General features: G+C 42.3%; 1 protein-coding gene across 6 annotated transcripts in view; it reads right to left on the bottom strand.

Moving 5' to 3' along the window:
- Positions 1-16,014, bottom strand: part of aifm3 (AIF family member 3) — a 130,462-nt gene that overhangs the window by 24,815 nt on the left and 89,633 nt on the right. For all 6 annotated transcript variants that reach the window (XM_043716016.2, XM_088000322.1, XM_088000321.1 and 3 more), the window contains exons 10-16: positions 14,409-14,500; positions 10,803-10,933; positions 8,312-8,427; positions 6,449-6,520; positions 4,939-5,002; positions 4,187-4,263; positions 3,699-3,816 (exon numbers count right to left, since the gene is read on the bottom strand). In XM_043716016.2, the coding sequence (XP_043571951.2) occupies positions 3,699-3,816; positions 4,187-4,263; positions 4,939-5,002; positions 6,449-6,520; positions 8,312-8,427; positions 10,803-10,933; positions 14,409-14,500 (670 nt within the window). The remainder of the gene's footprint in view (positions 1-3,698; positions 3,817-4,186; positions 4,264-4,938; positions 5,003-6,448; positions 6,521-8,311; positions 8,428-10,802; positions 10,934-14,408; positions 14,501-16,014) is intronic.

Here is a 16,014-nt window from a genome sequence, read left to right on the forward strand (position 1 = left end):
CCTATAACTCACGACTGTGTGGCCAAATTCAGCTCTAAGTCCACTTACAACTTTGCTGTTGACATCACAGTAATGGGTCGGATCTCAAACAATGGCAAGACAAAGTACAGGAAGGAGGTAGACATCTTAGTGGTGGCATGGTGTAAAGACAATCATCTCTCCTACAGTGTCAGCAAAATGAAGGGGCTAGTCATTGACTTGAGGAAGCGAAGAGGAGAGCACACCCTGTCTGCATGAATGGTGCTGAGTTGGAGATGATGGAGTGCTTGAAGTTCATTGAAGTAAATATCACCAATGATCTATCCTGGTTCTTCCATGTTGATGCTACAGTCAAGAAAGCACACCAATGCCTCTACTTCCTCAGAAGGCTAAGGAAATTTGGCATGTCGACAATTACTCCTATCAATTTCTACAGATGTACCGTAGAAAGTATTCTATCTAGGTGCATCACAGCTTGGTGTGGCAACTGCTGTGCCCAAGGCAGCAAGAATTTACAGATGGTTGTGAACACAGCCCAGTCCATCATGAAAACCAACCAACCTTCCATTGACTCAGTCTACACTCCTGCTGCCTCAGGAAAGCAGCCAACACATCCAAAGACCCCTCCCATCCTGGTTATACTCTCTTCCACCCTCTTCCATTGGGCAGAAGATACAGAAATTTAAAAACATGTGCCAATGGATTTAAAAATAGCTCCCCCCCCCCACCCCCGCCATTGTCAGACTTACAAATGGTCCTTTCATAATTAGATTTGATCTTTCTCTGCACCTTCTCTGTAGCTGTAACACTATATTCTGCATTCTGTTGTATTACCCTGTTGTACTTATATAAGATCTGACTTGTCTGGTTAGCACGCAAAACAATACTTTTCACTGTATCTCAGTACATGTGACAATAATAAGTCAAATCAAATTAAATCAAATCATTTGGACAGGGTGCACTCCTTGTGAAATATTAGCCAATCTAAGAATGTCTTCCCTTGATCACTCCCTCTGCAAATTTATCCAGCACAGAACCAGTCTTACAGACAAGGAAGATTTAGGATCTCTGCTTTGTGATTCTTGACAACCTTCCCATCCTGCCCAGCCTAACATCATATGAACTTGTAGCTGCAAGAGCCAGACATTTATAGATTATGGGTAATTAGCAGCAGAATTTCATTTAAAGCAAGGCCACTGGGTACATAATCAAAGTAGAAATGCATGTTCTTTTGAACGCAGAGTGTTTGAGTCGCCCACCTTACCAATCAGTTTGCAATTCCACGGTGACCACAGTGTATAATTGCTTATGGTTATCAACCTGCTAACGTTAGTCTTTAATGAATAGTCTTTGCATGGAACATCATTATTTAGACTACAGCCTTTGCACATTATTCAGATGCTTATAAATATTTTACTATTGCTTTTTATATTATGTAATAATTACATTTTCTCGTCCGACTTTGTTTTTTCAATTACTTCTTGACCTCTTTTCTAACCTATTCATATTGCTTATTTATCATCCTCCTTTATTGTCTGTATTTATTATGTGCCATCTTCTTCAGTATCAATTTTGCCCTTATCTCCCTTATTCATTCATGGGTTTCAGTGCTGGAGTGTTTGTTTTAATGTTTTTTTAAAGCCAAGTACAATTCTCCCAAACTCTATTAATCACTGTTTTCAAATTTCCCAATTTTCTCTCTGTTAACATCCTTCTCCAATTTTTCTTTCAAAGTTCCCACCTCATCTGTTCAAATTCAGCTTTATTTCCAATCTATTACATTAGTCTTTGTCTTCTATCTTTCCCAATTCTTATTTGAAATGAATGCTATTGCTAAGATATCACCCTCTGGTTCCTTCCCTTATCTTTTCTGGTTCATTTCCCCTTACCAGATCCAAAATGAATCATCCTTATCAGTGTTTGCAATCAATCTTTCTTTCTCCGTAACTGAGGATGCTAGCCCGTCATACATACGGACATATCAAACAGGAGCAAAAAACAGACTATTCAGCTCCTTGAGTTTGTTTCACCACTCAGCAAGATCATGGCTAATCTGGCTGTGTTTTAAATTTGATATTCCTATTGAGCCCCAATAACCCCTGATTCCCATGTCTCACAAGAATCTATCCACCTTTGCCTTAAAAATATTTAATGACCCTGCCTTCTGAGGCAAAGAGTTCCAAAGTCACACAACCTTCTGAGAGAAATTCTCCTCATTCTCTGTCTTGAAGGAGAGAATCCCAATTTTAAAAAATGCCCCCTAATCCTGGACGGAGCCACTGGAGGAAGCACCTTTTCTGTGGCGACCTTACCAAGACCACTCAGGATCTTATACACTTCAGTTAAGTTCTCCCATCATTGGATAACAACGGCAATGTCCATTCTTTCCTGCACTTCTGTCCTCACCTCTTCCAGTGCCTCCCAAAAGCCACCATAATGTTTTCTTTATTCTTAATTTCCACACCACCAACCTCTACATTCAATGGATCCTCCTCTGGCATTTCTGCCACCCCCAGAATGATGCGGTCATCAAGTTTACCTCTCCCTACCCCCCGGCACTTTCAGCATTTAGAAGTGACTATTGCCCCTGTGACGCATAGCTTCATTTCACCATCACCCACAATATGCCCTCTCTCCTACCCACGGCACCTTCCCATGCAGGTGTAACACTTGCCCCTTTATACTCCCCCACCTTTCCCACTGTGCAAACATTCCTTCCAGGTGCCATGGTGATTTACATTGCTTTCAATGTAGTATATTTAACTCCCCACTGATGACAATATCTCCTTGATATAGGGGAGTTCAAATGATGATTGGGTGATAGCTTTGCACAGCACCCCCATTCAATTCACAAATGCGTCACCAATCTTCCAATTACTTGTCATTTTACTAATGGTGATCTTCCCCGTTCAGAGTGTGGTCCAGGTGTAATCAAGTGCCCCACTGTAATATATTGCTTATTAACATTGACAGGAACCAAAGCAGAGGGAATGAATGAAATGAAAATATAATTAGCTCTATAATGGCTAATCTACTTCTTTAGATTAGTGGCAGGCAGAAAAATTATCCCCTCTCCTCATTGCCATCTTATTCACTCCATTCTCAAGCTCCATGTTTTACTGGCCCAGAAATTCTGGACAGTTTCTCCTCAATATATTATGAGTGATGTTCCTTTAAGAAACTCATCATGCAGATAAGCCTGGATGTCATCACATGACCAAAGTCACTCTGCATTGTAGCACCCAAAGGATGTTATTCTTTATTCTCTGTACTAGTTGAACTGTAAATAAACCCATTAGAAATCTTCAAGTCCATGGAATCCATGTACCTCATTCATGCTGCATTTAGATAGCACAAGCAATTACTTTCTTCCTCATCTCCCACTCCAATCTTGACTGGACATCAGCAGGATTCCCAAAAACCTGCTGACCTTCCATCATGATTATAGCAGGAAGAATCCTTGCAGAATTCTGAGCCATCCCCTTGCATCTTTTCATCATGGGAATGTCATAAGGATAGCAAAATAATAATTCTGTGTAGGATCTTCATTCACACAGTCTGTGAATGGTGTTGTTAACCCTTTCTATAACTCCTCTGGTTAGTGACTGAATATGAAGCTCCATGCTGATGGATGTGGACAGGTAGCACCCACAGCACTAGGATGCAGAAAGGTCTAACTGCCCTCTTGCCCAACTGTGCCATTGGGGAGTGTCACTTACCGTGCATATGCGCCATCTGCCAGTGACCCACGTTCACCTTCTTATTGTTGCGAAAGGCCAGTGGGAAAGTAACAACATCACCAGCGGCAAAGACCCCAGGTACATTCGTTTGCATGAGCTGCAGGCACAAGAGAAGGGAAAAGCTTGTCAGCTTCCTTTCCAGTTTCCTATAGCATGATGCTAAGCTGTAAACAAGTCATTTTAATGAATTATTAGGAGGTGTGTGTTATCGGCAAAGCTGACTTTATTTCCCTTCCCTAGTCACCTGGAAAAGGTAGTGAGGCTTTGTCCTTAATAGAACTGTTTGATTTTATATTTTTTTGTTATTTTGTGGGATGTGGATGTGCCTGGCTGGACCAGTATTTATAACTCATCCTTGATTACCCTGGTGGTGAAGAGTTGCCTTTTCCAGCCACTGCAATCCTTGTGGTGTAAGGGTGCAAATGTGTAACAAAACTCAAGCCACGTCTTTGTTGTATGCACATTACCTTATTGACAGGAAGAAAGCCTTTCGAATCCATGTTGATGCCACTCTGTTTTAGGAATGATGTAGCTGGAACTACGCCTACAGGAGAAGATTAAGAAGCGTGATGCATGGGCTGAGATGATGCAGTAATGTACATGGCAAGTGCCCACACCCCAAAATAGGGAATTTAATTAACCTTGTTTCAAATGACTGGCCAATAGCTGGGTTTTAGAGCCCCAAAGAGAAAAAAGGGTCATCTTGAAATCACTTTAATCACTAAGAAGTACTTTACACCAGTATCTGTCAGATTGTGCAGTCTGTTCACTGTCTCGTCATTATAATATGTCCTTTCACTGATTGTCTCCTGCAGTCAGCATGAGACTATCCCATCACTATTTCACTGGGGTCACTACAACCTAACAAAACCTGAATCAATGTTACACGGTCGGGTCAGTCACCCATTTTACCGTGATTGCAGGGAATGGAGAGGAAAATCTGAACCCATTAGTTTGTCACTAGATGGACTAAGTTAAAGGCAACCTCCCCAAAGTTCTAGATGGCGCGTTCTCTCTCCTTATGCCCCAGGTATATCTCAGGGCATTCTCAACCATGAAAGGGGGCGGTTTCTGAATATATTACACCGAGAACTGCACATAGCGCATGGCACAGCCACGGGAGAGGAGTGAGCTCATTGTCCTCACCCTGGACCAAGGCTAAACAGAGCATCTACGCTGTTTAATTAGAAGCCCCTATAATTCTAAGAAAGGCACTTACCAATTCCCACTATGCAAACATCTGCTCTTAGGATCTTCCCACTTTTCAGAACAACTTCTTTCACCTTTATTGAGATAAAACAGGAAGTGTCAGCAGTTAGACGTTTCATAATTGCAAACCACTCCAGGGAAAAGTTTGTGTTTTGGGGAATGTCAGATCTGTTCTTTTCCCTCCTTACCCAGTGTCATCGACAAACACCACCCTTGCCCACCCCCCCCTCAGTGAAGACAGAATGGAGTGTAAGACTAATCTGTTCTCAGATCTCTGGTATTGAGCAGCTCTATAACCAGTGCTCCTTTATTCATGAGCCTGTAGCTGGTGTCTCCCCCTGTGCTGATCCAGCCGCACTAAGTGCCAGCTCACACTCATTCATTTGTCATGTTGTGCCTTCCCACAGATGCCAGTCTGACTGGGAACATCCCATTGTCTTCAGACTTAAACCCAATATCTCACATGGGTGTCTGACTTACAACTACTGCCAACCTTCCCATTGCTTCCCTGGGATGCTGAGTGACATGATCACTGCCTGATGAGTGTCAACTTACCTTCACCCCAAAGAACGACTGAGTTATAGTCATAGAGTCATACAGTAGGAAAATAGGCCATTTGGTCCAACCAATCCATGTTGACCATAATCTCAAACTAAACTAGTCCCACCTGCCTGCTCCTGAAAATTCCTCCAAACCTTTCCTATTCATGAACTTATCCAAACGTCTTTTAAACATTTCAAGTGTACCTGCATCTGTCACTTCCTCTGGCAGTTCATTCCACACACGAACCATTCTCTGTGTAAAACAGTTGCTCCTCTGATCTTAAAAAATGCCCCCTAGTTTTGAACTCCCCCACCCTTGGGAAAAGACCCTTATCATTCTCCTTATCCACAGCCTTTTGTAAACAACAAGGTCACCCCTCAATCTCCTATGCTCCAGTGAAAAAAAAGTCCTAGCCTTTTCAGTCTTTTTTTCATCACAAACCCTCCATTCCCAGCAACATCCAGGTAAATCTTTTCTGAACCGGCTCCAGTTTAATAATATCCTTCCTATTGTAGGATGACCAGAACTGCACACAGTATTCCAGAAGAGGTCTCACCAACGTCCTGTACAGCCTCAACATGACATCCCAACTCCTACACTCAAAAGTCTGAGCAACGAAGGCAGGTGTGTCCAAGTACCTTCTTAACCACCCTGTGAGGCAATTTTATCGAATGATGTAGCGGAGCCCTTAGATGTCTCTGTGCTTTACTGCTCTGTGAATCAGCCGTCTCCCACCCAACAACCTGAGTGACATTTCCATCAGAAAACATTGCAAACAGAGCCACTGCTAATTGCAATAATGGACAGCTAACAATCAGGGGACAAAGTAGGAGACTGAGTTGGATGACCAACTAGGATCATATTGAATGCAGAAGCAGGCTCCAAGGGCTGAATGGCCTACTCCTGCTCCTGTTTTCTAGGTTTCTCTGTTAAAGGGAACCATTCTACAGCAAAGTCTTAATGCAACATTTCAGTACCTTTCCATCCCGACCCCGCAGCTCTGAGACCTCGTTCTGCAGGTAGAACTTCACACGATTGGTCTCAAACATCTGCATCAGAGAAAACAAATGCAGCCAGTGAGTAGAATCAATATGTGAGTAACATCATTGCTCATAGCTTGAAGGTCCAGATCAGTCACCCTCACAGAGGATCATGGGAGCTAACTGCTTACTTTATTCATTTGCAGGACAATTCCAGAACATTCTCTTTGGGAAATGACATCGAACCTCACCTAGAGTGATCTGGAATAGCACGACCAGTACCTTTTGAATTAATTTTAATAGTGGAGTTGGCAACATAACTCCCTTCACATTTCCGTCAAATGTTTTTAAGGCTTAAAGAGAAAACAACTTGTACAGAAACAGCAATTTTCCTGACCTTCCAAAATGCTTTTCAGCCATTCAAATACTCCTGACATGTAATTACTGTTGTAATATGGTAATCATGGGAGCCAATCTGTACACAGCAAGATCTCACCAATAGCAGCAATGTGAAACCCACACAATCATCGATTTTAGCCATGCTGTTTATACAGTCATGAGGGGCATAGAATAGCCAAAGTCTTTTCCCCAGGGTAGGGAAGTCCAAACCTTGAGGGCATAGGTGTAGGATGAGAGGGGAAAGATTTTAAAGGGACCTAAGGGGCAGCTTTTTCATGCAGAGGGTGGTGCATGGATGGTATGAACCAGAGGAGGTGGAGGCTGGTACAATTACAACATTTAAACAACATTTGGATGGGTACATGGATATGAGAGGTTTGGAGGGATATTGCCCAAATGCAGGCAAATGGGATTAGTTCAGTTTCAGAAACGTGGTCAATATGGACAAATTGGGCCGAAGGGCCTGTTTCTGTGCTGTATGACTCTATAAGAGGCAGAAAAAAAAGTCTTAATGTTCACCTGAGAGGGCTGCAGGGCGCCAATTGTAGATCCTGTCTGAAAGATGGTATCTCTGAGAATAGTGTTCCCTCAACATTGCACAGAAGTGCTGGTTATTAAGAGTGGGTCACAATTTCATTTTTGTTTATTCATGGGATTTGGCTGTCACTGGCTAGATGGGCAATTATTGTCAATCCATAATTGAGAAGCTGGTGGTGAATGAGGATTTTTACCCAGTGACAGTACAGGAACAGTAATGTACCGTATATACTCAAGTAATAGTTGATCTCATGTAAAAGTTGACCTCCTATTTTTGGCCAAATAATCTGGAATTTTCCATATATCTCGGGTAAAAGTCAACCCTAGTTCTTCACAGATAACAGATCAATGCTCATGAGTCAGTGTGCCAGCCATCATGTCCCATTCCAGTCTTCCAGTTGTTCTGCTCCATTCCCAGTCTTCCAGTCCCGCTCTGGGTTTTCAGAATTACTGTAATTTTTTTTCTTCATTCGTTCATAGATCAATTGGGCTACTGTTAATGATATGGCATGAATTTCAGCCCCTCAAAAGTAGTATCCATGTAATAGTCAACCCCATAAATTTAACCTGAAAAAGTAGTGAAAAATAATCAACTATTACTCAAGTATTTATGGTAGTTCCAGATCATGACAGTGAGTGGCCTGCAGGGGAACTGGCAGGTAAGGGTATCCCCATGTATCCACCAATCTCACTCTTACCATTGAATCATGCCTCCACCATTGACACCCTTGTAAATCAATTAAGGCATGAACAAATTAACTGGGAATCATTTCATTAGTAAAACCAATCAAACTCTGTCCTTCAAGATACCTTTCGCTGCTGAGCATCAGTCTACATGAAGATATCTTCCTACAAGCAAGCTTCACCTGTGCCTTCAATGTGTGCTCATTGCTAATTATTTCTCCTTTGCCTTCTCTTGCTTACCTTCATGATTGATCGTCCAACCTTCTCTCCCAGCACCTTCCTGAAAGGAATGTTTTCGATCCCCACGACGGACACTGAGTGGGCTTTATCAGTGAGGTAGGCTGCTACTTCCATCCCTGAGGAGAACAAATCATTCTGTATTGCAATCTCCACTCTTGTCCTCAGAGATAAGGTTTAACTTCCCTTGTATTTTACCAAAGCTGAATTCTTATTGAGTTTCTTTTTGAATTAACCAGGTTTGAGATGTTCCCTTGCCTTTGATTAATGTGACTTCACAACGTGTGTGGCAGACTGAATCAAGCCAGCATCGTCATGATGGAGGTCTTCACATTGCTGTCTGTGAAGATGCACTGAGGACCAGGTTTGGGTGGCTGCTAGACCACAATATGAACTGAACATGCTTTTCAGCATTAGTTGGCAATGGCACTCAGAGAGGTGGCAGATATGGTTTGAATAGGATATGTGAACAGGTACCAAAATCATGAGAGCGCAGGATGAGGCCATTTGGTACATCACGCCTGTGCTAGTTCGGTTGGTCTCATTTTCCTGCTCTATCCCTATAGTCCAGTAAGCTTATTGCCTCAAGTACTTTCCATTCCCTTTCAAAACTATTGTCTGCCCCTAACTTCCGCATTCCCTGTTGACAATGAATCCAGAGCGTTACCACTCGCTGAATGACACATTCTTCCTCATGTGTCACAGAGTCACTGCTTGTACATTTTTTCAATCTCGCTGACTGTTCACTGCTTGCCACATGGTTTCCTGCAAGTCAGGACAACAAACACAGACTGGGTAACCATTGGCAGAACACATCAATTCAGTCTGCAAGCGTAAACCTGGTTGCTTGACATTTGAATTGAGCAGCTTGCTCTCACACTCACATCTCTGTGCTTGGTCTGCCGCAACATTTCAGTGAGGATCAACACAAGCTTGAGGAACAGGACCCCATCCCCTAATTGGCCACTTTACAGACTTGTGTCGAGAGTGTGGTGCTGGCATGACACAGCAGGTCAGGCAGCACCTGAGGAGCAGCAGAATTGACATCTCAGAGTTGACAAAACATCGATTCTCCTGCCCCTCAGATGCTGCCTGACCTGCTGTGTCTTTCCAAACTCTCAACTCTGATCTTCAGCATGTGCAATCCTTTCTCCTAGACTCAACATTAAGTTTGTTATGGACCAGACCAGAAGTAACTGAACAGAATAATAGATGCAGTACCAATACTAATTAACTGTTCCATAAACACACCCCTCTGGTGAAAAAGAATATTCAGATACAGATTCTTACATGCAGTTCTCCCACCCAGGAGGGAGACACATGAAGAGTAAATTCAGAGAGTAGCAGCCAGGAGACATTCACTAAAGTTCCAACTCTTTTGAGACCCCAATAATGTTTGCTTAAAGCTAAAACCTAAAAACCCAGAAATCCTGATCTATGAGAGTTGGCCACGCCCATTCAGGCTGATTTTTTAAAAAAAACAAGGTCTCCCAACCTGTTTACTGTAGTGGTTCTGGTAGACTGCTCTCTGCCTCTGCCTTACAACTTCTCTTCAAAAAAACACCAGGAGGAAATAACTTCTTGGTCACAGCATTGTGATTGACACAAGCTCAACAATTTCAGATCAAACCTGTCCCCCATTTTGATTCTGGACACATGTTTTCTGGACACATGTTGAGTCTGAATCTTGTTCTTCATGTTTGTAGCATTCAGACAGAGCTGTTAGTGGTTCTGCTATTCACAGTTAATCTGAACAAATGCCTTGTTTCTTTCATGATCACTCTCTTTGCCTTTTCTTTCACGGTTTGTTTGGTATTTAATCTCTCCCACCCTCCACCGTAACCCTGAGCTTCCCCTTTTCCTCTTCTCCGTCACCATCCTTTCATACAAACATATGGATTAGGAGCAAAAGTAGGCCATTCTGCCCTTCAATCCTGTTCCAATGTTCAATAAGATCATGACTGTTTATGTTTTAAATTCCACAATGTAAACATTTCTACCTCCTTCAGTTCTGATGAATCATCATCTTCAACTTGAAACATTTGCTCTTTCTCTCTCCACAGACCTGCTGAGTATTTCTAGCACTTGCTGTTTTTATTTCGTTGTGTTGTACTTAAACTGGAAGTGACAGATGGAGCTGATTGTATTGTGGGTAAGGTGGGAGGTGCATTTGAAGTTTGATTTGTGTGCTGCTTTTTTGAGCTAAAGTACTGAATACCACTCTGCTTCAGACATTGGCACTACTGAGCATGGTGATAACTTAGGTATTGTTTTTTTAACACAGTGAATCTATCATATCATTGCCATTTATAGCAACTCTAACAGTTAGTGTCAGAAGTGAGAGTTGTATATTCTAACTTTGCAAGTCCTGAATTTGAAACTGAAATTCTAACAAGCAGCAGTTTTAAATCGTGGACTTAAATACTCTCTGGGAAATATTGTAATAAGTTTGCTCCTGATTGACTGGATGGCAGGATTATTCAAAAAGCCGTACCTATGAAGGAAGCTCCCACTATAACAGCGTTCCTGTCGTTGGCCAGTTTTGCGATGCAGTTTGCCTCCTCAGGTGTCCTGAGCTGGTACACGTTCTCCAAGTCTGCCCCTTGGCACTGAAGTGGTTTAGGTCTGAAACATAAGGAATGAGGCTGTGACTCTGGGGATGAGGCCTCCATGTGGTGAGAGAAGAGCAGGAAGGCAGGATTAAGCTGGGCAGATCTTTGCCAACTGGAATAGACAGAAAGGGCTGAATGGCCTCCTCTATTATCAAGAAGTTTCTCTGATTTCTATGGCGTCTTATGATGTTTTTGCATGGTCTCCCACTCTGTCTCCTCCATTTAAAGACACAAAGTCACACAGGGCAAACTATCCTCCCCCTTCGCAGATTCATCCTTGAGAATAAGGCAAAGATCAGCCCATGTATCTCTCGTCCAACATCGGACAGCAGATTGTTGTTTTAAAAATCGTTGGTTAGGCCTCAGCTCAAGATGATGTCCAGTTCCATTCGCCACAATATAAGGCCAATCGTGATCTTTAGAAGAATATGGTGGAGATTAACAATAATAATACCAAGGATGAGGAACCCAACAATGTGCAGATGCTAGAGAAGCTGAGGGTGTTGGGGAGATATAGTCAAGGCAACAAACTGAAAGAGTGAATGAGGAGAACTGCTGTCCATTTGCATTTGAATTGGAAACTAGATTTGAGACTAAAGTTAATAAAACAAACAGGGTACAAGAAAATAATTTTTTTGAGCAGCTTGTCTTTATGATGTGAAATGTCTTATGATGGAAGTAAACTCAATAACATTCAAAGCAGAATTGGATAAATATTTGACAAGAAAACATTGCTGGGCCTTGGGGAAAGCACAAAAGGTAACTGATTGGCTAGGTCTAAGCATTGACAAGGACATAATGGGCCAAATGGCTTCCTTTGATGCTGTAAGTCTCTTCTGGGGAGGGGAGGGAAGTACATTAACCTCCCAGAGCAGGGAGTTGGGTCAAGTTGCAGTAAATAATTTTCAACCTTTGAATCATGAACCCAAGCTTCCAGTCATTTCCAATATTAATGCTGACAGGACAAGGATGGACAAAGAACTCACTGGCAGGAAGCAAATCAGTCCCTGAAACCTTCGTATGAGGCAGTGTGTCTTCAATTAATCAAAGTCTCTATTCATAAACTCACCTGGGCCAGGTTTCTCAAGCTTGGAAAAACCAGGAGATGAGAAAGTGCTGATCAGAGATCTCCCTGAGCTGTGTGGATGCATGCTCACATAACAGTGCAAATGTAACATTATGGTAACAACCAAGTCTCAGAGCAGAGGCAGTTCCTTTCAGATTTGCACAAATGTGGCTGCTCAACATGCTTAGAAAGACTACATGGTGCAACATAAAGTTACCCAATCCAAATTGAAATAAAAAGGACATTGGTCCTGATCCATAACGCTATGATTTTTACGGCACTGCTTGTGGGCCAGGAGGACCAGGAGTGTTTACCACAAGCTCCTATGTAACTCCAAACCCTGCAATTGAACAATCATTGCCAACTTTGTCAATCCCTCCCCCACATCTGAACCACACTCTGTGATCACTGATCTCCCCAAGCTTCTCCGTCGCCATCCATCACAATCAGTTCGCTCTCTCCTCTCATAATCACAAAGCCATCCCTCCAATCACACTTTGCCACAACCTCCCCACAATCTCTACCACCTCCTCCTGGCCTTAAGCAAGTCTCCCCTAATTGGTAGGTTGCACTTTAGGCTGACTTTCAGTTAGGGAATCTGGGCAAAAGGAATGAAGTGTGGACATCAAACCTTGCATCTTTCAGCAACACGGTACCTCTGATTTCTGACAAACCCATTCCACATCACTGAACCAATAAATTGAGGTGATAGTGTAATATTTGTGTGAATAAACAGAGGGGACAGTAATTTTGAAAGCAGACATTAGTGATTGGAGTCTGCAGTTGGTGTAAGACTTGGTGTGGATGTACACTGTCTGTGATATCACTATCCCAACTCCCCACCAGCTCTTAGCAGCCTATCAAACATCACACTGATTGAAGCAGAATCCTAATTCTCACTTGTGTAACTGCTGCTAAGCCCAGGCCATAAAAAGAGAAAGTTGTAGAGTTTGAGAAGTTAGGAGTGAGGTATATAATTGGGCAGTCATAGAGTCATCAAGATCTTTAGCACCGAAACAGATCCTTCAATCCATCTTGTCCATGACGACCAGCTATCCCAATTTGATCTAGTTCCATTTGCCAGCATTTAGCCCATATCCTTCTAAATTCTTCCCATTCATATACCCATCCAGGCACTTTTTAAATGTTGTAATTTTACCAGCCTCCACCACTTCCTCTGGTAATTCATTCCATACACACACCACCATTTCTATGAAAAGTTTACCCCTCACCTTAAAGCTGTGCCCTCTAGTTTTAGACTCCTCCAACCTAGGAAAAATATCTTGGCTATTCACCCTATCCATGTCCCTCATGATTTTATAATCCTCTATAAGGTCACCCCTCAGCCTCCAATGCTCCAGGGAAAATAGCCTCAGCCTTTTCAGCCTCTCTCTATAAATCAAACTCTCCATCCTTGTAACATCCTTGTAAGTTCTTTCTGCATCATCTCAAGTTCAACAACATCCTTCCTGTGGAAGGGTGATCAGAATTGTACACAGGATTTTAAAAGTTGCCTCACTAATGTCCTGTACAGCGGAACATAACGTCCTATACTCAATGTTCTGACCAATGAAGGCAAACGTGCTAAACGCCACCTTCACCAAGCTGAGAGTCCACTTTCAAGGAGCTATACACTTGTACCCCTTGCTCACCACAAGTTACATACCTCTGTACAAATCCAAATGAAAGAAAAAGTAAACTCCTCAGCATTCTCTGCCCTTCCCTCTCCCCAGCACATAACCAAATGGATTTGTAGCATATTTACTGAAGGGGATGGAAAAGAGAGGCTGAAAATACATATGGATGGTGTGCACTGCCACATTGAAATTACCTATAAGGCTGTAAGACAGAGGAGTAGAAGTAGTCCATTCAGCCCATCGAGTCTGCTCCTCCATTCAATGAGATCATGGTGATCTAGTAATCCTGAACGACATATTCCTGCCTTATCCCCTCACTGATTAAAAATGTATCTATCTCAGCCTTGAATATACTTAATGACCCAGCCTCGACATATCATTCTACAGATAGGGAATTCCTCAAATCAAATTATAGGGTATTGTTTTTGGCAGCCATTCTGCACCATCAACATCCCCATAAACATCGAGTATCTAGTTCACCAATATTTCCTGGTGTTGATTGAGAGAGCAGCAAGTTCATTGCCACCACAGGTTGATTTGAACCACACCTCCAAGCAGCTTTACTCCAACGACACAGCAACCTAAGTTTGGATAATGGGGTCAGGTCTTGGGGCAAGGCCCCATTTCCTGTCACAGAGTGTTTTCAGAAGTCAAGTTATCATTGGTGTATCAAGGAACGCTAGCTTTGTGCTCCATCTTCTGCTTTCTTCACTACACCCGCCCCCCCCCACTCCACCACATGAGGTAAATGGGAAAAGCAAAATGTCAAAAAACCATAAACTCACCTGCTCCCAGTTGCGATCAGCAATTTGTTGTACTCCATTTTGAGTCCATCTTTAAAGTGAACTACCTTACTCTTCACATCCACTGAGTGAACCTGCAACAAAGGACAGCTGAAGGTCAGTTTGGTGTACACTGTTATAAAGGGAATTACAACTTTCCTTTACAGCAAGGATCAGTTCCATGGTTTCACACCTTCTCCTTATATGGGTGCCCCACACGAGGTTTAAGAGCAGCTCCATAGGTCCCAGCATTTCAACTTATTCATAAGTGAGAGTTGGAACAGGAACTGACTTGCTTGTGATGCTACTGCAGCCAAATAGCTTCTGATTGTCATGGTTCAGAAGGGAGGAATGGCTAGTCTGGTGTCTCTGGAGCTCCAGGCCAGCACCTCTGGGAAAGGGATGGCAAGGGATGGCTTATTAAGTGTATGGTACTTTGCAGGAGGGGTATACTAAGAATGAGAGTTTGAATATTATTAGAAGTGGAGACATATTGACAAAGCTTTTCATCTATGATCTGCTTGTACTGCTCACAAATCAAAGCTTTTCACTTTACCTAGGTACAAGTGATGACATTAAATCAAATCAAATCAGATCAAATCTTATACAAGATGCAAGAACACCAAATCAAATTGTCACTACAATTTATACTGCAGGAAATAAAGTTGCTGATTGATTATTGAGTAATCTCTGATTGGCCAGGGACTCGCCACGTCGGGAAAGCACCAAGCAAATAACATCAGTTTAGCTCATACCATGGCTCATTTACACGTACTCGAAGTGACGTGTATTCATTTGCAGAAATCCCTTCTCTGCAACAACAGAAATACATTCAAGCCTTGTGCCTTTTTCAAAATATCTGAGAACTTTGGAACTTATAGTTCCCTGTTGTTCTCTCCATGGCAATGTCTCAGCGAATCGGAGTTGACATGGCAACTAATTGACATTCTTTCCTCTTGTAGGTATAGATTATGAATACTTGGCATTCTTGCACGGATCCTGATGAGTGCAAGGCAAACCCCTCAGCTACAAATTCCTCCTTTCAGCAATATTCAAGGATGAAAAGTACTTTCAGAATAGCAGGACATCTCGTTACAGTGGTCTATGAATGCATTTTATGAGAGCATATTACAAGCATTATTGTTAAAAAGAAGGTGGACATGATCTTTAAGAACCAAATCAAAGTGATGATATCATGATGGCTGATGGTATTATCAGGGATTATTTAAAAGATGGGATGTTTGTGAAAGTGGACGCATGTTGTGAAAATGGTGAAGTGTTCCTGCGAATTGTAATGAGGGGGGAGGTTACATGTGAGAACTGTAATGAGGGTAGAGAATATAGATGAGAATACAATAAGGTTGAAGGATGTCTGAGAATTGTAATGAGGGTGCAGGATGTTACTGAAAACTCTAATGAGGGTGAAGGATATAACTGAGAATTGTAATGAGAGTGAAGGATATAGATGAGAGTTGTAATGAGGGTGTAGGATATAGCTGAGAATTGTAATGAGGGTGGAGGATATGGCCGAGAATTGTAATGAGAGTGAAGGATATGGCTGAGAATTGTAATGACGGTGAAGGTTATGGCTGAGAACTGTAATGAGAGT

This window comes from Chiloscyllium plagiosum, unplaced genomic scaffold, assembly GCF_037043375.1.
Source record: "Chiloscyllium plagiosum isolate Xiang-an unplaced genomic scaffold, Cpla_swu_hap1 HiC_scaffold_24, whole genome shotgun sequence".
NCBI lineage: Eukaryota > Metazoa > Chordata > Chondrichthyes > Orectolobiformes > Hemiscylliidae > Chiloscyllium > Chiloscyllium plagiosum.